This window comes from Paramormyrops kingsleyae, chromosome 23 (genome assembly GCF_048594095.1).
Source record: "Paramormyrops kingsleyae isolate MSU_618 chromosome 23, PKINGS_0.4, whole genome shotgun sequence".
NCBI classification, from domain to species: Eukaryota; Metazoa; Chordata; class Actinopteri; order Osteoglossiformes; family Mormyridae; genus Paramormyrops; species Paramormyrops kingsleyae.
This window is the reverse complement of record NC_132819.1, coordinates 22,659,172-22,680,284: the sequence shown is the minus strand read 5'-3', so window position 1 is coordinate 22,680,284 and position 21,113 is coordinate 22,659,172. Positions and strand designations below refer to the sequence as shown.

Here is a 21,113-nt window from a genome sequence, read left to right as displayed (position 1 = left end):
AAAGAGCCCCAGCCATTTAGAAAGGAGCTATGAATCTGCTATGGAACCTTCTAGAAGCTCCTGCCTAGTTCTGGGCTTGGAGACGTTCTCTTTTTCTCTGGATCTCTCAACACGATGTTCGTTCTGAAGTAACGCTAACGCTAATGCTAACGCCGGTTCTTGGCGCCAGCCCGGGTTGTGATGGGTCTCTACCCGCTTCTCCCAGCAGCCTGGACATCCACAAGCGCTGTCCGCTGTGTGAGGTCATCTTCCCGCCACACTATGAGCAGAGCAAGTTCGAGCAGCACGTGGAGAGCCACTGGAAGGTCTGCCCCATGTGCAGCGAGCAGTTCCCCCTGGACTGCGACCAGCAGCTCTTCGAGAACCACGTGCTCACGCATTTCGACGGCAACGTGCTCAACTTCGACTAGGGCACCCCCCATCCCTGGACGGACGTGGGGGGGGGGGGGCGGGGTGACATCGCATGTGTAGGTATAGATAGGTTTCTCCAATAACATCCTTTTGGCACAGTCCTCTGCTCAGTTGTGGGAGCTTAGCGTTACGGCTGCTGTGGGAGGGACCATCCCAGCAGCCAATAGGCAGAAAGTCTATCATTATCCTATTGGTTAGTTAAAACAATCTATATTTAATTGCACTGGGTTTTCATAGCTTATATCCTAATTATTTATAGAAGCGGTTATTATAGAAAGAATGATTCTGAAAGGAGTTACCTGTTTGTTAGCTCTCCGATCTCACCTTCCAGTTACCCTTCTTTTGATTTTTGTTTTATAATATCCTCTTTGCACCACTTGGGAACAGAAATTCTTCTTGAATGATCCGGAATCTTCTAACTTAATTCTATAGCTGTATATGATTCTAAATGCTGACTATATAATTGCAAGCTGAATAAAGGTATTTATCTCTAGGTCTCCCCCCTCCCCCCTCTCTCAGCTTCTGATTCTTGATGTTCCTGCTTGATCACAATGTGCCGTCTGTCAGCTGTGCCATTTTGTGGATTCTCCCCAAGGACTAAAATTCTGACCTTATTTTGACTGACAGGAGTGTACATTCAGCTTACCGGTCAGCACTTGCCCCCTGATCCAGGGATCTGAACACTCTTAGATCTGGCATACAGGCACAAATTGTACGTAGCAGATACAAAGTGAATAAAACTCTGACCAAAAGATCACGGAGAAATTTCCTTTATTTTTTTCAATTATTTTATGTAATCGGATTGACATTTATGAAGCAGCTTTTTAAGGACAGTCTGACGTAGTAAAACCTGGCCTTCGGACACAAAAGGAAACATTTATCTCCACGAAACATACGAAAATATAATTTAAAAGCACTTACACGGACGCACATTACAATACATTCACTATACACAGTATATCTGAACGGTCCTCTCCGTACGGAGCCTGCTGCGTAATACTGTCACACCGTTAAGACCAGTATAAACTGTGGTTCCATTACGCTGCTCGCTTCTGGGTCGTGTTTATGAGTGTTTGACATCTCGGGGTGGAATCTGGAGACGGCTCGCTCGTGCTTCCCCTCCCTGAAACGGCGCCAAACCGCAGTGAGGCCGAGACGGACGTCCAAGTCGGGCCAAACTCACGCAAGGTCAGTGAGAAGCCTCTGGAATGCTTTGCTGACAAATAGCCCCCCCCCCCCGCCGTGGTCTCTCATCCCACCGTCCATTGATCTGTGCCCAGTCGTAACTCTTCCCCCCCCCTCCCCCTAGTCATATGGCCATTCCCACGTTACAGTCCTCTGTGACATCATCCAGACAGACGGGGGTGGGGTGGTGTAAGGATGTCCTCACAGGCAGAGCCACAAAACATGGGTAACATTTGGCAAACTGGATTACACTGGACTGGCAAGGTGGCTGACTGGTAACACGTTCAAACACACACACACACACACACAGGCACACACAAAATCCTGCCCGTGGCTGCAGGATCCGCAAAAGTCTGGGCCGAGGACCCTGAACGAGGACCTGCCTTCGCCACACAGAGCAGACAACACTATCGATAAGGCCTGAAGACTGAGGATTCAGAACAACTGTGAAAGGACTTCATACCACAGTAATGTAACTGGGAATACAAGACAATCGTACATCATATGTAAAAAAGAAACAATCACGACACGTGAGCCACACGGGAGGTATGAAGGCGATGACCTCTGACCCGGACGTGACTTCCTCGGCAACTCCAGTGCGATAGTTCACTGGCTGCCCGCAGGCATGGAGGAAGAGCGCGGCAGGCAACAGGACGAGAGAAAAGAAAACCGCCCAGAGTCTATTGGCAACTGGTTAATACAAAGTGCTTAAAAGGGACTTGATCTGGGGGGGAAAGGGGACAGACTCACTGGGAAGTTGAGGAACAGTAAGATCTGAACACTGAGGAGTCTTCTGAAAACGCTGGGGGGGGGGGGGGGGTGTGTCACCCTCAGGGGTCTGAAAAATGACAGGACAAAATAACATAAGGGGGCTTTGAATGTCGAAATAAACATAAAAATAAAGTAGAAAAGAAAGCTAACAAATTAAGCATAATTGTTTTATGATTATGAACGTTTATACTTTATATATATTTATATACACACATATATAACCTATGTTTCATATATTTAAAGTAATATTTGACAATATAGTCCAAACATGAATTTTTTTCCTCGCCTTTTCGCTAAGAGGCAAGAGGAACCGGATCTGCACCCTTACGACCCCACGGGAGTGAGGAAACCAAGAATCCCCCCTGGGCGCCGACCCCTACCGCCAGCGTGGTCCAATCTGCCGGCCCCTGGATGTGGGCCATGGGCTGTCCCTAAGCCAGCCCTCACGCACCCTTGGAAAGGGCTGAATGGTGGTGTGGGGGGGGGGTCTCTATCTTCTGCCTAAACTGTCTTGGACAGGTTCTTCCATCTTATCATGTTATATTATTTTTCTTTAAAAAAAAAAAAAAAAAACCTTTTTCTTTTTTCCCGCTCTTTTCTTTTTTTTTTTAAACAGCACCGTATGTTGAAAAGAATGAAAAATAGGTTTCATAGCTAAATGTGCAAATGTACAAAATCATCTAAAAAGACACATCGTTCCAAAATATAGAAGAGAAAGTAAGGTTCTAAAATAAAAGGAACTTAAAGCATGCAATGGATGGTGTAGTGTGGACTGGGGGAGCGAGATCAGCAGCCGCTGGTGAAGGTGGCAGGGTTCTGTTGGCACGGCGACCGGCGCTACTGCTGCATCTTGCGGATGATGTCGGCCGACACGGGCGGGTGGAAGTTGATGGTGTGGTGCCGGAGACCCTGAGACGTCTTGTAGCTCTTCCCGCATCGGCACTTGAAGGGTTTGCGCACCCGGATCTGGGTCCGGTGGCCATTTTTGGCGTGGTACTTGATGCCGTTTACGTTCTGGGGGCAGAAGACAGGCTGGTTATGTGGGTTGTCATGGGAGACAGAACAGGAGAGACCCAGGAAATCCAAATACATATAGCTTTGGGCCAAAGGCACAGTCGTGCATACAAACTGGCCCAATCTTCCCAGAAGTTTACGCTACTCCCCCCACAATTTCCTGTCAAATTTCTTGAGTCAATAAAAGGAAATATCCACTTAAAAAGCATTTACTGCAAATTTTGGCTCAATAAACACAACGTGAAGATGTATTAATCAAACAAAACGGATGCAATTACTGGACAAATAGGCAAACATGTTTACATTTGGCTTCATATGGTCAATGTTCATTTACTCAAATCCGGAATTGACAGATCCTTGAAACATTTTTAAAGATTCCTCCAGAGTAACATGGTGCACCAGAAGGGATGAATCTTCAAATTTATCGAAATGTATTCAAAGAGATTCTCCTGTACAGGTTGGACCTTATGAAAAATCTGAGGAACATCTCAGCATTGACAGAGGGGGGGAGGGGGCTAAGGCTCACCTTGTATCTCTTTTTGCAGCCTGGGACAGGGCATGCAAAAGGCTTCTCGTCCCCCCCATTCATGAACATAGAGCTGAGGATGGACTCAGAGCTAATCGCACTTTCGGTGGTCCATGACTCATCGCTGTCCGATGCCTCATAATCCACCTCCTCCTCATCGTACTCGCTACCTGGAGGGACCAAGAATTTGGGGGGGGGGGTTATCATACTATAGTCAGAGAGAGAAAGAATGGAACTTTCCAGAAAAATCAGAATAGTGAAGTTGTTTTTCTGTTTTTTACTTACACAAAAATGTTCTGAGGGCACAATGAGAAATGATTGGTTCAGAGAGAGAAATAACCAATCAGACTGTAGAGGTGGTGGGTCTAAGCAACTAGAGGAGATGTCTAGCTGGTTGGACCCGCCTACTCTAGGTTGCTTAGACCCACCTGATTGGTTATTTCTCTGAACCAATCATTTTTCCTTCTGCCCTCAAAACATTTTTGTGTAAGTAAAACTCCCATGAGCGTTTCTTTTTTCTACACCCAAAAGGGCACAGAAAAGACAGGAACCACCAGAGGGAGGGGAGTGAATCATGTCCTATGAGCCAGGAGGAACCGTAGCAAAGCCAGGGCCAGATATTATTCTTAAGCTCCCAGTTAGTGCTGGATTTAAATTCGTGCAGAGAAAGAGGGTCATTAAAGCAGGACCGATGACAGAGATGTAAGATCACCTTCCCTGTGCTCTGCTAGCCGAGGGCCAGGCCTTCACCTGGAACGCCCGACAGCACTGACGCGGGTGAGGTTCTCCCCAGCCGACCGACTCGAGCTCCCATATGTAAACGTGTCACATGACCCTGGAGGCTGCTAACTTGGGATAGAGTCAGAAACACCCAGAATGGGATTTAATCATGAAATTACTGCTTTTTGATCCGGAAAAGCATTTCCTGCCTCACGGGATTCTTGGTGCCGGCCCTGTGGGGGTCTCCCCCACCCGCCCCCGTCCCACGGCGTGTTTGCTGTCCTGCACACTCAAACCCCCCATTAGCTGGTGAGATGCACGTCCCATAAGACAGCCAGTCTCCAGCCATGACCCCATGACGAACAGGAATGTCTGGGGGTGCTGTGTGGCTCAGTGGGCTAGGACTCTGTGTCCACGATCAGAAGGTCACCAGTTCGAATCCCAGTGATTTTACCATTAGGCCCTTGAGCGAGGTTTTTAACTCCCAACTGGACTTGCTGACCTTGATCTCTCAAAATGTGCGTGTAAATTAACGTATGTGTTCAAGTAACAGGCACAAAATGCCAACAGGACATTAATGAAACTGGGGGAGGGGGGGGGAGCCAGGGCTACCTGTAGGTGTGCTGCTTCGGAAGGAGGAGGACGGGGTAATGGGCGGGGTCACGGGCGGGGTCAGGCTGCCACTGCTGTGCCGGGGGGGCGTGGACATGTTGCTACGCGACACACTGCCAGCCAATGACAGGGACAGTTTGGGCTGGATCTTCTTCTTCTGGGCTTCCTGTTCCCGCCTGGCGGCATCGGTCATGAACCTGGAGCGAGGAGCAGACAGGCAGACGGACTCACGGACACGGGTGATTTACAGCTGGACAGACAGAGACAGACAGACAGGTCGATAGGTCGATAGAGAGGAAACATAGATAGATACATAGATAGACAGAGATAGATAGATGAAAAGTTAAAGAAAAAATTACAGTTTAATTTACATGCAAAAAAAAATTTAGTTTTCTTGTGGATGTTTGTGGTCTTGGAAAAAAAAACCCAACGGTGATCTTTGAAGCGCAGCAGAGATAAGAGCTGGGAGAGAGCTTTGCTCGTAGGCGGGATTTTCCCAGATGAAAGAGCTGCAGATTTTAGTGGCTATCTTCATGAAATACAGCTCTGGCTGCTCTACATTTATGCAGCTCGAGTTCATTACAATGCCATCTCCTGGGATTCAAATTTCAGAGTTTTTCTCACCATCCAAACCCTTAAGCTGCTCCTATCTTCTACTCCCCATATCACAGACCCAGTACTGGCTCCATGGGAAAAGGGCAAGCAGCGCTAACGGAGACATCGCTCTCTCCACGGGAACACGGCGCCGACATTATGGCGGTACTCCCGTCTCACGGAATCCAACTCCGTTGATGGTGAAATGCTGCCCCCCTGAGGCCAAATGTAAAACCTACAAACCTAGTTTGCAGAAAAAGTATCTGCTTAAAACTCAAAGGAGGTCCTTACATATTAAATAAAAAGGACAAAACCCCTAGACTCTCACACACACACACACACACACACACACACAGCGGGCACGCAAACGCACGGTGCCTGCCCACAGGGACCCTGCCAACGTGGATGTCTCCCCACCCTGCAGCCAACCACTGGAAAGTTTAGCTCTGTTTAATTAGCCAGAGACTTCCTTTGAAGGCCGCTGCATGCGTGTATGTGTGCGTATGAGTGGTTTAGTCAGAGTGTGTGTGTGTCCGTTGCCAGTAATCGCCCTCAGATCCAGGCAGACAGAGCCACTGGATCCAGTTACCCACTGTCCAGGCGCCACCCTGCACAGGTGTTGGCCCCGTTCCCCATCCCTCCATCCCTATCTGTCTTTCCACTCGTTTTTTTTTCCTCCCCCTCTCAGTCTCTACAGTGCCCCCTCCACTGGCCCCCCTCCCGCCGTGGAGGAGGGATGTCGGAAGGACGCTCGAACCATGTCAGTGCGGCGCCCCCTCGCACTGCGCTCCCCAGGATTGGGGACGTGCTCCTGTCACGGAGTACAGTGACATTAACGTGCGCTGGGAGAAGACGTGAGGACAATGCAAACGACCTTTTCTAAAAGCATTTGTTCCCATACAGATTTTTGTTTATTTAAGTTCCAGTTAGGTCGCCGAGTTCTGTGAAAGGTTTAAAACTTTTACTCTCTCTCTCTCTCTCTCTCTCTCTCTCTCTCTCTCTCTCTCTTTCTCAGTACATTCTTGTTTGCATCCAGGTGAGTTTCAGGCAAATAAACCACTCCGTGTATCTGTACTGGTAGTTAAAGATTAAAAATGCTAGCCGACATTAAATATTTGACGTCGGTGCACCTCCTCCTTGTGGTTGTAAAGTGACTGTACTGCAGACCTGTCGGACGACCTTTGACACCATACATGGGGGGGGGGGCCGACGCCACCACTCACCTGTTGATGTAACTGAGGGCCACGTAGGTGGGCTGCTGCAGCTCCTGTTTCTCCAGCACCCGGGGGTCCGTGTCTGGACAGGAAGGAGACACCGCACGGGGGGAGAGAGGGTCAAAGGGCAGCCCTGCACTCACAGCAGCTGTGTGAACTCAGTGACCGAAGCACAACACAGTCCTGATGTTGCCCAGCAGGAGGCATGTGGGGGGGGGGGGGTGGATGTTTGCATTTCCTCTCTAATCACATGTCCATACAAGTGACATCATAGAACTCCCCTTCCCAGCTAGCACAGAATCCCTAACACCGCCATCAAACTTACAGCTACATCAGCTGATCCCGTAAAAATAGCCTGCACCGAAGGAGGACCCCCCCCCTCATAGCTGAGTGAAGTATGACATTTCCCTTCTTATTATGAAGACACTCTGCCATTGGTCAAAAATACATAATTGACAGGGTGGTGAACCAACCAGCATGTATCACTTGAATAAACAACCTGCTATGCAGATTCCTTTATTTATTTAATTTAAATACTGTCATCCCATAAGCCTCAGTTTTCATCTAATTCAACACTATTTTCCAAATTCCTTTGCAAAAACAACGAAAAAACAAGTTAATGTGCCTTAATGTGCTCAGGACAAGCAATAGTTCTGATTAAGGCAGTAACATGCATGCATGGGGGGGGGGGGGAGCACGAACATGGCTTTGGGGTCACTGTAAATAGGAGGGCCTGTTTACCGCCGTGCCCGGGGGTCCTGCCTGCGAACCTCACACCTCCACCTTTAAAAACCTGCCCTCGTTCAGGCATGTAATTAAAAAGCAGCAGCGGCGCTGTAGCACGAGCCCCCGCAGAGTTTCATTTCATTTGTTTTGGTCCTTAAAAATAATCATTAAATAAAATCGGCAGACTGAGAGCTGGCACTTCGGAGACCCGACCGTCTCTCACGGTGCCCTGTTCTGCAGGCGCCAACGTCTTCTAAGCTTCTTCGATAGTTTTATTACCCCCCCCCCCCATCTTACCTGTGAGATGGAAATACCACCCCCTCACCCCAGACCTTTTGCTTTCCAACAAGCAACTTCTCCAGTGTGCTGCTGTGGGCCAACGCTGCCCCTGTGTGGCTCTTTCTGGAACTGAGCCCTGTGCTCATTTGCCCAAAGGAGGGGTGCAGATTGGAAAAAAAGAGAAAAAAGGGGGGGAAAAACCCCACAGCATCCACTGAAATTACAAAGGCAGTAAAAACCAGGAGCTGAGTGGTGTGGAAGACTGGGATTCGCAGAGGATTTCCCATCGGCTGGGCTTTGCCCTGAGGCCTAAACGAAACCATTTAGCTGTATTTCAGGAGACCAAAAGAAAAACTTCTGCAGAACAAAAAAAGAAAGGGAAGGGGGAACAAACCTAAACAACCATAATGGAGACCGAGGCAGGCCTCCATTCCCGCAATGGAGACCGAGGCAGGCCTCTTTTCCCATAATGGAGACCGAGGCAGGCCTCCATTCCCGCAATGGAGACCGAGGCAGGCCTCCATTCCCGCAATGGAGACCGAGGCAGGCCTCCATTCCCGCAATGGAGACCGAGGCAGGCCTCCATTCCCGCAATGGAGACCGAGGCAGGCCTCCATTCCCGCAATGGAGACCGAGGCAGGCCTCTTTTCCCGTAATGGAGACCGAGGCAGGCCTCCATTCCCGCAATGGAGACCGAGGCAGGCCTCCTTTCCCGTAATGGAGACCGAGGCAGGCCTCCTTTCCCGTAATGTGTCTACTAATTTAGAAAATGCCTTATCTTTGACTCAAGAGGCTTAAAATATACGGGATTTCATTTTAATAATTTTTCCTGACACAATCTGGGCATAGCACCTTCCAGAACACCACGGTACTTTCCGTGGCTGTACCCATATGCAGCTCATCAGTGAATTGTACTAGTCAGGCTGTAACAGATAACTAAACGCATGATGGCAAACTGACCCAAGACCAGACAGGCAATCCTAATCGCCCCAAGGTGTCAGGAGAACGTGTTGGGCTGCAAGACCAAAATCGACAGGCCTGCTTTTAGTTCCAAATGCACCATTATAAACGGTAAAGGACAGCCAAGCTTCAGGTAATTTCTAGAACACCAATCAAACCCATGCTGGCAGCAGGTGACCTGTGCATGCCAATCACCCCAAATGACAGCCAATGACAGGGGAGGATCCTCCACTGCCGCCCCGAAGCTCCGCCCTCTCCTGGCTGGCGTGACCAAGGCCTGCCCCTGTAATGGCTTGCAGATGCTCTGTTTCTCAGGGTTTTTATTTAGAATCATTAAAGTGAGGAGGGGGCGGAGGGGGGCGATTGGCGTTGCCGCAGCACAGCTAATGAGTCCCCGGCAGAGCCGATCTACGTGCGTCCTGTGAGTAAACAAGCTTTTCTGCGCAGTTTAACTTGAGCCATTTCAGTGCAGATGGAAACCACACAGCGGCCACCCTCGCCGATCCGAGTCAGCGCCTCCGAAACGAGGCAGAATGCAGACCGGGCCCCGCGAGGCAGGGAGATGGAGGCGGCCTGGTTCCCACGGCAACGCCTTTCAGATGGACGCAGTCTCAGGCCAGACCATAAACTCACCACGGTAACGGTCAGGAGCAGTTGTGTTCTCAGTCAGTTAAAGTCACACACCTGGGTACAAGACAGAAAGCATTCAGCCCATGTACAACCTCTGGGGGGGGGTGTGTGTACCAGCTTAACACCAGCCCCCTCAGCAGCCCACTGATCAATACGCTGCAGCACTTCATAAATTAGAGTACGCTGCCGGGGGGGAGGATGCCCCCCCCCCCCATACAGGTGGTCCACAAAGGTGGTCTTTAATTGGCCTTTTATTATTGCACTTTATTTATTTAACTGCCTGCTTCTGGGAAACAAAGCCTTCCGCTTCAACACGAGCGTGTGTGTGTGTGTGTGTGTGTGTGTGTCTGTGTGTGCATGCGAGAGAGAGAGACTGAGGGAGCAATATTCACTTTAATACTCCTTGTGCATTTTGCACCTTTTTTGTTCATTTTATACATCACAAGAACATGGGTCAGCCTTAACATTAAAACCACCTGCCTAGTATTGTGCAGGTCCCCCTAAACCAGCTCTGACTCGTCGAGGCCTAGAGTCCACATGACCTCAGAAAATGTCCTGTGTTATCTGGCACCAAGATTGTGAGGTGAGGCCTTCATGGATCGGATTGAGATCTGGGGGATCCCAAGACAACACTTGGAACAACTTTCGCAGTGTAGCAGGGCACATTATCCTGCTGGAAGAGGCCACGGCCATCGGGGAATACCGCTGCCATGACGGGGTGAACCTGATCTGCAGCAATGTTTAGGTAGGCGGTGCATGTCAAGGTAACGTGTGCATGAATGCCAGGACTTGAGGTTTCCCAGCAGAACATTGCAGAGAAGCTCACTCTGCCTCTGCTGGCTTGCCTTCCTCCCATAGTGCATCCTGGTACCATCTCTTGCTACTGACATGCCCATTGGACAGGGGTCAGCATGGACACTCTGACCGGTCTGCGGCTGCGCAGACCCACACGCAGCAAGCTGCAAAGCGCTGTCTGTTCTGACACCTTTCTGTCGCAGCCAGCATTAACATTTTTATCAATTGGTGCTACAGTAGCTCTCCTGTGGGTTCAGACCAGACAGGCCAGCCTTCGCTCTCCATGCACGTCTGTGATCCTTGGGTGTCCATGACCCTATCGCCAGTTCACCAGTTGGCCTTCATTGCACCAGTTTTGGTAGGTGCTGACCCCTCATACTGGGAACATCCCACAAGACCTGTTGTTTTGCAGATGCTCTGACTCGGGCGTCTAGCCATCACAGTTTGGCCCTTGTCAGCGTCGCTCAGATCCTTACGCTTGTCCATTTCTCCCGCTTCCCCCTTCAGGAACTGACTGTCCTCTTACTGCCTAATGCACAGCGGCAGCCTTCACAGGAGCCACTGCAGTGAGATAATGCACAACGGCAGCCTTCACAGGAGCCACTGCAGTGAGATAATGCACAACGGCAGCCTTCACAGGAGCCACTGCAGTGAGATAATGCACAGCGGCAGCCTTCACAGGAGCCACTGCAGTGAGATAATGCACAGCGGCAGCCTTCACAGGAGCCACTGCAATGAGATAATCGGCATTATTCACTTCACCTGTCAGCTTTTAACGTTACAGCTGATCGTGTTGGTGTGTGACTTCTGGCTTTGGCAGCAACTGAAACTTTAAATACATTTGACAGGGTTGGAGTAACACCTAAGAATGACAAAGGGGTGAAAAAGTGAAAGCGAGAGAGAGAGAGAGAGAGAGAGAGAAAGAGAGAGAGAGAGAGAGAGAGAGAGGAAGGAATGGGGAACAGGGGCGAGAGAGAAAGGGAGAGGGAAAGATGGAGGAATAGAGGGGAAAGAGAGAAAAGGGGAAAAGTCTGAGGACAGGGAGGATTCTGCAGGGGACTCTGCCAAAGGGAGGGACCGAGAGGGGACTCTGCCAAAGGGAGGGACCGAGAGGGGACTCTGCAGGGACTCTGCCAAAGGGAGGGACCGAGAGGGGACTCTGCAGGGACTCTGCCAAAGGGAGGGACCGAGAGGGGACTCTGCAGGGACTCTGCCAAAGGGAGGGACCGAGAGGGGACTCTGCAGGGACTCTGCCAAAGGGAGGGACCGAGAGGGGACTCTGCAGGGACTCTGCCAAAGGGAGGGACCGAGAGGGGACTCTGCAGGGACTCTGCCAAAGGGAGGGACCGAGAGGGGACTCTGCAGGGACTCTGCCAAAGGGAGGGACCGAGAGGGGACTCTGCAGGGACTCTGCCAAAGGGAGGGACCGAGAGGGGACTCTGCAGGGACTCTGCCAAAGGGAGGGATCGAGAGGGGACTCTGCAGAGACTCTGTCAAAGGGAGGGACCGAGAGGGGACTCTGCAGGGACTCTGCCAAAGGGAGGGACCGAGAGGGGACTGCAGAGACTCTGCGTTTGCCCCAGATATATTTATACTCAACACTTTTTAAAATAGCTTCTGTGGCCAATTCAGCATCGTTACCCTGATAGAAGAATCCAGGCCGCGACCTGCCAATCACAAAGGCCCTGATTGGACGAATATGTCAGGGCGTGGCTTTGGGGAACCGTCTGGAAAACCCGGGCCGGGGTTTTGGGTGGGGGGGTTGAAAAAAGGGGGTATAATTGGGTCCACCAACTGCAGGGGGGGTGGCAGTAAATGTTCCCCAATTTTATTATTTCCGCTTAGATTCTGGCGGTGTGGGGGTGCATTCCAGAAGCTTCTAAACGAGCGTTGCACGCACACACAGTCTCCCCCCTGCCCCCCCCCCCCCCCACTTCTGAAATGGCCAGAGCAGGACCGCTAAAAGCGTCCCCATGTGTGTGTTCCAGTTAAACATAAAAGCGACTTAAAGCGCTTACCCGCTCAGGAAGAAAGGGAAAAAAGAAGGAAGGAGGACGGAGAGGAGGGGCACTAAAAGCCCACTCTGACTGTAAGCAAACCCCTAATCGGCCGCCATAATTCACAGCTAAAATCCGCAGCGACGGCCCTCCGCCGTATCGCTGACATACCGATGACCTGCACGCTGAGTGTTAAACGCGAAAACATCAAGGCTGCCATATGCAGTTATTCTGACCCTTTGTCTACAGCACAGAACCCTGGTGGAACAAGTTAAGAGGCAAACATCTCAAGATGAGATGCGATATTCACCTTGGGGTCGAGCACCGGGGTCTGGAGATCAGTCCCTCCCGCAAACCAATCAGATGTCAGGTCATCAAGATGGTATCCTTCTAACGAACCCGGCAATATCTATTGGCCTTGCCGCCTTCGTTCTGTCAAATTAAGACTGAAATGCACAACTGACCCCTTTTCTATGGGGGAGAAACAGGATAAAATAAATAAATGCCACACGCCTGATTCGGATCCATGTACCTTTGGTCACACAGAAACAGTCAACATGAAATGAAAGCGGACACCACAGACTACAGAGGCATACTGTACCAATCAACAACTCCTGAACACATCTTGGGCGCTGTGAAACCTTACTGGACTGGAAATGGTTAGAAAACCACTAAAAAAAGAAAGAAAGCCAGACCACACAACCCAAATGGAGACAGCGGGGAGTTGACCTCAGGAGGGACTGACCGGCCGCCATCAGTAAAATGCAGGAAGACACAGGGAGCCCAACGATAAGACGCCAGGATCTGTGGAACTCTCTGGTCTCAGCTGAGGTCAGGGCTGATGCCTTTACGGCAGCGTTTCCCAACCTGGTCCAGCTGTGAGGGAGCAAAAACGTGGACTGCCTGGCAGGGAGTTTTGAGGGAGCGAAAACACTGACTGTCTGTGTGTCTCCGAGGACCGGGTTGGGAAATACTGAGCTACAGTGACCGAAAATGGGACACGGGCTCAATTAAAATGAAATGCTCATCAAGTTTTCCAAAAAACCAGCTATATGACCATCAAGAGTCAAAAAAGAAACATTCTGGGCAACCCAAGCCCTGTTGTGTCTGGCTAAAAGCAAGCACCACATTCCAAAGTGAGAGCCTCCGACCAGCGGTCTAACACTGAGGCGACCCGACCATGATTTAGGGATCCCCCACTGCGCCAGCTGTCACTGGTAAGCAATCGCTAATTCTGCTCAATGCCGGAAAAATCCGGCAGGACGTCGCAGTGTCGCCTAAAGAGGAAGCGAACCAGGGGGGTGAACATGAAGTTTATCAGAACAGCAGCTTAAAATGCTGCAAAGCGGAGTGGAGCCCCGATTAAGGAGCGATTTCCTCTCCACACGGACCTGCTGAGGACTGATACTTACAGCATTGAACTAAATTTTATGTCAGTATTTCATTAAAATTAACAATTTTTTAAATAAAATGAAAAAATCAAAATAAGACCATCAAATACTCAATTTTGGATGATGATCTAACACAAACGCAATGTCAAAAATATATTTAAACAATTAGCAAAAATCCTTCAACTGCACTGTATGCCTTTCTGCAGCTATTACAGCTAAAACAACTAAACTCTTCCAAATCAGAATTACTCCTGATTCACAGGCATTACAACAATGAACGACTATTCTCTCGTGGCTATCAGAATAATCCATATCATAGTATTAAAGTACTGAAAGGGACGCCAGATTCCTCAGAATTCAATCCGGGCTAAGAATCTTTCCCAAAATCACTTTGGAGGTCCAAAATCCACAGGGACACTGGAGTAAACGGTTAACTGCGAGGACAGTAACCTCTGCGGAAAACACACCAATTTGTTTTATACTCCTAAGGCTGAGTCAACACAATTAAAGAAAATGTAACTCCTTGCAGCCAACTCCATCACCTCTTTCACTATTAGCATGGCCTAGTTTTTCCACTAGGTGCTCTGCTGTTTTACCTACATGATACAAGAAAGAGATGAAGGGTCTGTTTCCATAAACATGTTTTAAATTAGCCGGCCGGTAATTAAAAACAAAAACTCAGGGAGATTTACACGCATTTTAATTTTTTTTTTTTTTTTTTTTTAAAGATAGAGGATTTTTGCTATGGTGCTATAGCGGCCCCTACTGTTCACTCATGTGAACAGCAAGCCAACGGGAGCTCAGCAGCCCAAGAATGTCCGCCGTTCCTGCCAGGCTCCTAATTAAGACAAAGAATGTGTTTTAATGCCCTGCGAGCAGCAGGCCACCGGATGAGGGAAAGAATCACGCAAAAGTTCCCTGTAATTAGCGCTCTCAGAGCTCGGCGGGACACGGTGACTTTCGCGCTGCCGCGGGCGGAACCAGGATGGCGGATATGGAGGGGGATGGGAGGCGTTTCTCCACCCTGGGACACACTAATTGCCTCATTATGGCCCAATGGGTCATTTAGACCCTTTTCTACTTAGAGTCACACCTTGGAAACGAGGGAGGGTGGAAATCAGAAAATGAGTAGAGCGTCTGAAAGACGCAAACAAAGGCCAAACACCCAGCCCTGATCAGCGGGAGGCCTCACCTGTGAGGCGGCGGGGGGGACACTTTACACGCTTACAGAAATTGGGGGAGCACTTTGTGTTTCTCATGCTGCGTGACACAGAGGGAGTTGTTATCCTAAGTTTAGTCACCAGACGGGGACCTTAAAGGAAACATGTTTCAGAAGTAGGGGGGAAAAAAACACACTGAAAACAGGTATGACCAACAAAACAACACAAGGGCCAGGCAATCTGGTGCCCTCTGCTGGCCACCAGAGAGTGTTACCATTAAATATAAAATAGTGTTAAGAAATAATGTACCATGTAAAAAGTGTAGAGTACAGAAAAGTCACATCATCGCACTGATTTGAAGAGCTGCTGCACAGCCTGAGACCAAACCTAATATAAATAAATACAGACATTACCGGCAAGCCAGTTTTAGCTGAACTTTGGTTTAATAACATTGTTTTTCTACACATACTTGTGAGAGAAATCAGACAGAAAGGGGCGGGGCTTGGCTGAGAGGCAGGTAGGTGCAGGTGGTAACATGAGACTGGAAAATGCCTCTGAGAAAGTATGTCGACGAAGGATTTAATTCATAGTGAACCACAGGAGAATAACAATTCTTCAGTGAGAGACCATCTCATACTGTCAAACAACATGCAGGTATGTGAATGGGCAACTCAGCTGTCCAGTGTGTGTGTGTGTGTGTCTGCGTGTGTGTGTGTCTGCGTGTATCTGTGTGTGTGTCCGTGTGTCTCTGTGTGTGTGTCCGTGTCTCTGTGTGTGTGTCTCTGTGTGTGTTTGTGTGTGTGTGTGTGTGCTCTGCCCCGTACCTCCCAGGATAGACCACCGCCAGAAACCTGAACTGGATACAAATTACAAAACCTGTATTGATTAATAATTTTATCATGCTAAATGCTCAACATTCACTCCTGGATCTTCAGACTAACTGAGCATGAATCTGAAACATAAATTACCTTAAAATAATGCATTTTATCTCATAGAAAAGTCAGGATAACATCCTAATTAAACCCTCCATCGCATACAGGAAAAATCACAAGAAATCAAGTTCAGTTCTTACATTCTTACTCTAACACCCTAAGACGGCACAGCGCTGGCACTGGTGATGACAGTCAGTGTGCAATACAGTGCTGGGCCATCACTGCCTACTGGGGCCACTATGACTGCTAATGAAGCAGCTGCTGGTTTATAAAAGCTGACTGGATATATGTAACAATCCCCAGTGGAGCAAAGTTTAAAGAGGGGTGATCCCCACTAGGGGGCGCCAGACCAGGCTGGTTTTCTGCTGGGTGGGTTAAGCAGCAGGATGCATCCATCTCCTCATCTCCTGATCTGTCAGCCAAGCGACTTCCGCGCTGTGGGTGGAGCTGAGGAAACATCTCCGTCTCCTCCGAGTGCGGCTGGACGGAAGAGGGCGGGGAAGATCTCACACGGTAGATGAGCCTTCAGATCTCCTCAGACAGCATGGGTGCTGAGGAAGACCTGACTTTTGGACTGGCCGCTCCGCAAATGGGTGGGAAAGGGGGAGTTTTAAAAGTAACGAAGCTGTTAAATATCTCTGCTTTCAGCAAGGCAGGTCCACTCCATCTCTACGGCTACTTAGATACCTGGGGTTATAAACATCGGCATGACCCATCATGACCACTAGATGGCAGAAGCGTTTCGTGTATGTGTGTGTGTCTGTGCTCGCGTGCAGACCAGGCATTCCAGAAAAACCATCAGCCGCATTCACTGTCAGTATGGAGCTCCTCCTTAGTGACAGACATTTTATAAGCGTGATCTCTGGATGGTAAGAATGGGGTGTCAGCTGCCTGTTGTGCTGCAGTACTGGAAATGGAGACCCAGTCCACGGGACAGGAACAAACACAGGGGCCCACAGTGGCTTCTGATAATCTACAATTGACTATTGATTTATTTTTTTTGAACCGAGTGTGGAGATGAGAAGCGAGGTGTGGGGGGGGGGGCGGGGGACACAGCCTGCGGAGTCAGCTCATTAACACCGGGGTCAACTCTGTAACCCCAGAGGAAATCTATAGGGCCGAAGCTCCCCTCATCAGCCGTTTCCATGGCGGGTCAATAACAGGGGTCAGACGGACAAATCAGACAGATGGCAGCGCCGAAGTGAGCGGGCCGCTGGAGAGAAGGTGCCGGAAGACCGCGGCACCAGTCAAATGAACCCGGGTTAAAACACTGCGCCGGGGGCCAGGAAGGAGACTCCCGCCAATCACAGACAAGCCGCCAGTCATCAGTCTGTGTGAGGGCAGTGAAGGTGGGGGGGGGGGCATCTCTTTTGTCTGAAAGGCAGCAGGTGTACGCCGCCATATCCGATGGAACCAGCCCTCCCATCCCCCCAACTGGTGACAGCTTGTCCCCATGGAAACCAGTTCAGTGAAGCATGCCCCCATCCCATGGACACACAGCTGTTCCTGCAAAACACAGTGATGCATGCAAAGGACCGACCCCCCCCCCCAACTCCATTACAAATATAAACATACACACACCCAGCTAGGCTGTACCTATGCTCGAGTACTATATACACACACATGCATATATTTTACATACTCACACCTTAAACGTAAGTGTATTAAAATGTTCCGGTTTAGTCTTAATTAATTTCACAGTACGCAATCTCAGTCGTACTCATTTAATGTCCTTATTTTGTTTTTTTATGGAGAATATATCAGTTTTGCACTAAAACGGTTTTATATTACAGTAAGATATTTCCTGATGAAATTACTGATTGTCCGTTAGCAGGAGCGAGTCATTTATTTATGGACTGAAATAACATTAAGTAAATTTATCACCCAGTTCTTGTTCCAGCGACTAAATGTGCGGATTAATCTTTAGAACCAAGCACGTCATGCCGGCGAGACTGAATAAATTATCCGCAAACAGATGAGTTAATAATACACGCATTTCTTGTGACATGTATACAGAACACGGGGTGTCGTTTCCCGGTTAAATAACCGCTGACATCCCGGAACATGCCAGACCAGGCAGCCCCAAATGCATGCGTGTGCAGCGGCGGGGACCTGTGACATCACCGGGACGCAGCGAAGGTGCAGGAGACATGCCAAGACGCTTCCTACACTGGCAAAACCCGCGCCAGCAGGGGCCCCTTCATTGTTGACCAGGTGCTCTGACAGCGGCGGTGGGACACACACACACACACACACACAAAGGGCTAGTCTCAGCACGGGGGACAGCTCCGGAACCCAAACACCACGCCCTGCCGCCTGGCCGGTCACACGCCGGCCCCAAAGCGCCATTTCATAACTCCATCACACCATCTACCTGCAGAACCACAGGCAGCGATGCTCTGACAGGAAGTGAGAATCAGTCAGAGAGACAGGAAGTTCTTTGGAACAATCTGATTACTTCAGCTAGACTTTAGTCATACGGATAAAACTGACTTCTCATGGAGCACTAGGTATTCATAGAAGTTACCCATTCACAAAAAGCTCCACTGACTATACCTAAGGAAGAATGGCCTGATCCATCCATCTATCCATCCCCCCTCCCATTTCCAGGGTGAACCTAGAGTCTAACCCAGCAAGGCTGAGGCTGCTGATTTATCACAGGGCACATTCTCGCTCGAAGAAGTTTTACTTGCACAAAAATGTTCTCAGGGCAGAATGAAAAATAATTGGTACAGAGAGATAAGCAATAAAATTGTAGAGGAGGAGGGACCGAGACATCTGATTGGTTGGTCACACCTCTAGTTGCTTGGATCCACCTCCTCTACAATCTGATTGGTTATCTTTCTGAGGCAATCTTTTTTCTTTCTGCCCGCTTTTTGTGTAAGTAAAACTCCCTGGAGTCACATTCTCGTGCACTAAGGGAAACCTAGAGACACTAAATTAGAGTGGACATCTTTGGTTGGAGGGCACCCACATGAAGATACGAAGAACACAAGCGCAAACCCCAAACAGGCAGGCAAGGAATCAAACCCACAACCAAAAAGAATCGAGGCCACAGCACCACCCAGTCAGCGAATCTGGCGTTGACTTGTCACAAGCGTGTGAAAACACACAGCCTCTCTGCTCCATCGAGCACATCTGCTGGAGGCTCAGTCGACTACAGACGGGATTTTAAGTGGCGTCTTCAGGACAGAGATCAGCTTGGGGCCGTTTCTCATAGCTGCACTGTCACTCGTACGCTCATCCTGTGTCTCCAGCATGAGAGACCCATGGGAGAGGCCTTGGGGTCTGCAGGAACATGCCGTGCTACCGGCCCAAACACCAGCCGGCAAATCCAATAATACCCCAGTCAATTAAAGTAATTAAATCTGAGACTTCCCAGGACAGCTGAGGTAGGATGAACATATTGGTACAAAGAGACGCACATAAAATAAATTACTGACAGACTTCATGAGTACCTCCCCAGTAAGGTTTGATCCTTAAAACAGATATATAATGATTCCAAACAGCAGATAAGCATACAGTGACACAAGTAAGATGTCTGAAGTTCAGATAAATGTGACTAAACCAGACTTTATATACTCTGCCATCTACTGTAACCTCTTCATTAATACCTCACTTGTACATCGCTAAATAAAATTTTATGTAAAAATATGCATATGTGCCATTAGCTTAAACCACAGGCCAGTGGATTTACTATGTTATTTGCAAAAATAATGTACATAACATGCCCTGTGATGGACTGGCATTGCTCAGGGTGCCCCCCAGCCGTCTGCTACTAAAGTCCCTTCTCCTGGAGAAGTATTTGGAAAAAGATAGATGTTAACGTTCCATATAGATATTACAAGGGGCTGGCATTTTAATGTGTGCATCGGAACTTGCATGCATACAGTAAAATGTGAAGGAAACTTTCACATTTTTAATTTATGCCAAATGCCGTCAGACAGTAACAATATGCTACTTGCACATCTGGCTATTAAGCTGAGCAGCAGTCAGTCTGCGAACCCTTTAAGCACAACACGGAGTCCGTTAAGTTCCACAGTGGCAGGGGAAGTAACAGGAAGTGATGCTTTTACATACAGTAATGTGCGCTAAACTGTATTAAAATAGCTGCTCTGACGCAGAAAACAGACAAGCGCACGTAAAAAACGGGTTTAAATCGGGATATCTGCAACAAGTGACAATTTATATACTGATATGGTAGTAAGGCTGATACAGGGGCGTTAGCTTTCGTATACAAACAGCTGATTGCTTGTTATCATCGTCCTGAAACAAGAAGAAAAAATATCTGTACGGCTGATTGAAGGCAATTTCGTCTCATCGCGTGCGGTGATTTTGTCCGAGCTCACCCCCGGTTAATGGCAACCCGGTGCTGAGCTCCAGCAAAGTTTTAACGTGGCGGCGGCTCGGCATGGCAGCCGCGCGCGCCTCCCCCGGCCGCGCAGCACGCGAGGCGGGCCGACCGCCCCCCCGTCTTCCCTTTTCCCTTCCCCATCCCGGAAGCGACTAAAAGGCCCGTCCTGCGCCTTTTAACTGCGTGGAAACCCGTGTATCCAAAAAAAAAAAGCGGCTGCAGGGTGGTGGACGTGCAGAGCCGGGCCTAGCCGCAAACACGGGAGGTGACAATCACTACGGACGGGGTGGAGGCGAGGATCGTAGGGCGGTTGTGTGCCGCGCGATGGGCGCCTCCGCAGCCTGCCTGGCGCTTTTGTTACATTGGGACAGACACCAAACTCGGGTGCGGCTGGCTGCTATACCGTGCATTAAAGAAATACCTCCAAATGATCAGATCCCCGTCTGCACCACACCTAAGCGGGAGCGCTGTCAGCACGCAGCGGCGGAATGGCTGCCGGGGGCTGCCTCCCTATTCCCGCAAAGCGCCTTTTCTCCAGCCAATCCCTCCCTCCTTCCACCCCCACCAGCAGCACCCTACGCCGCCGCCGGTGCCTTACCGATGTGGCTGTCCTCGATGTGCACGATGAGGTCGGTCAACGTCTCGAAGTGGAGCCCGCAGCCCCGGAACCTGCAGGAATTGGAGAAGAAGGAGGCGGCGGCGATGCCCGTCATGATGGTGCATTTAACGCGGCAGGAGCAGCGGGGGGCGAGGAGGGAGCACAGCACGGAGACACCGGCGGCCAGGCAGCGGCGGCGGCGGCAGCTGGAGCAGCGGCTCGACCCGGAGGGGAGGGGTGGGGA

General features: G+C 49.6%; 2 protein-coding genes across 6 annotated transcripts in view; one reads left to right on the top strand and one right to left on the bottom strand.

Annotated features, from left to right (window-relative positions):
* Window positions 1-1,165, top strand: part of LOC111846970 (tax1-binding protein 1 homolog B-like) — a 17,942-nt gene extending 16,777 nt beyond the window's left edge. For 3 of the 5 annotated variants that reach the window (XM_023817738.2, XM_023817740.2, XM_023817737.2), the window contains exon 18: window positions 206-1,165. In XM_023817738.2, coding sequence (XP_023673506.2) covers window positions 206-410 — 205 coding nt within the window. In that variant the 3' untranslated portion in view covers window positions 411-1,165. The remainder of the gene's footprint in view (window positions 1-205) is intronic. The other 2 variants (XM_023817741.2, XM_023817739.2) reach the window with 1 other exon arrangement.
* On the bottom strand, window positions 1,166-21,113 carry LOC111846951 (juxtaposed with another zinc finger protein 1-like). Its single transcript, XM_023817696.2, has 5 exons — window positions 20,870-21,113; window positions 7,057-7,129; window positions 5,240-5,436; window positions 3,908-4,077; window positions 1,166-3,381 (listed from the first exon to the last, which is right to left on the bottom strand). Exons 1-5 carry the CDS (start codon window positions 20,982-20,984, stop codon window positions 3,205-3,207), a joined length of 732 nt encoding a protein of 243 aa, XP_023673464.1. The 5' UTR covers window positions 20,985-21,113; the 3' UTR covers window positions 1,166-3,204.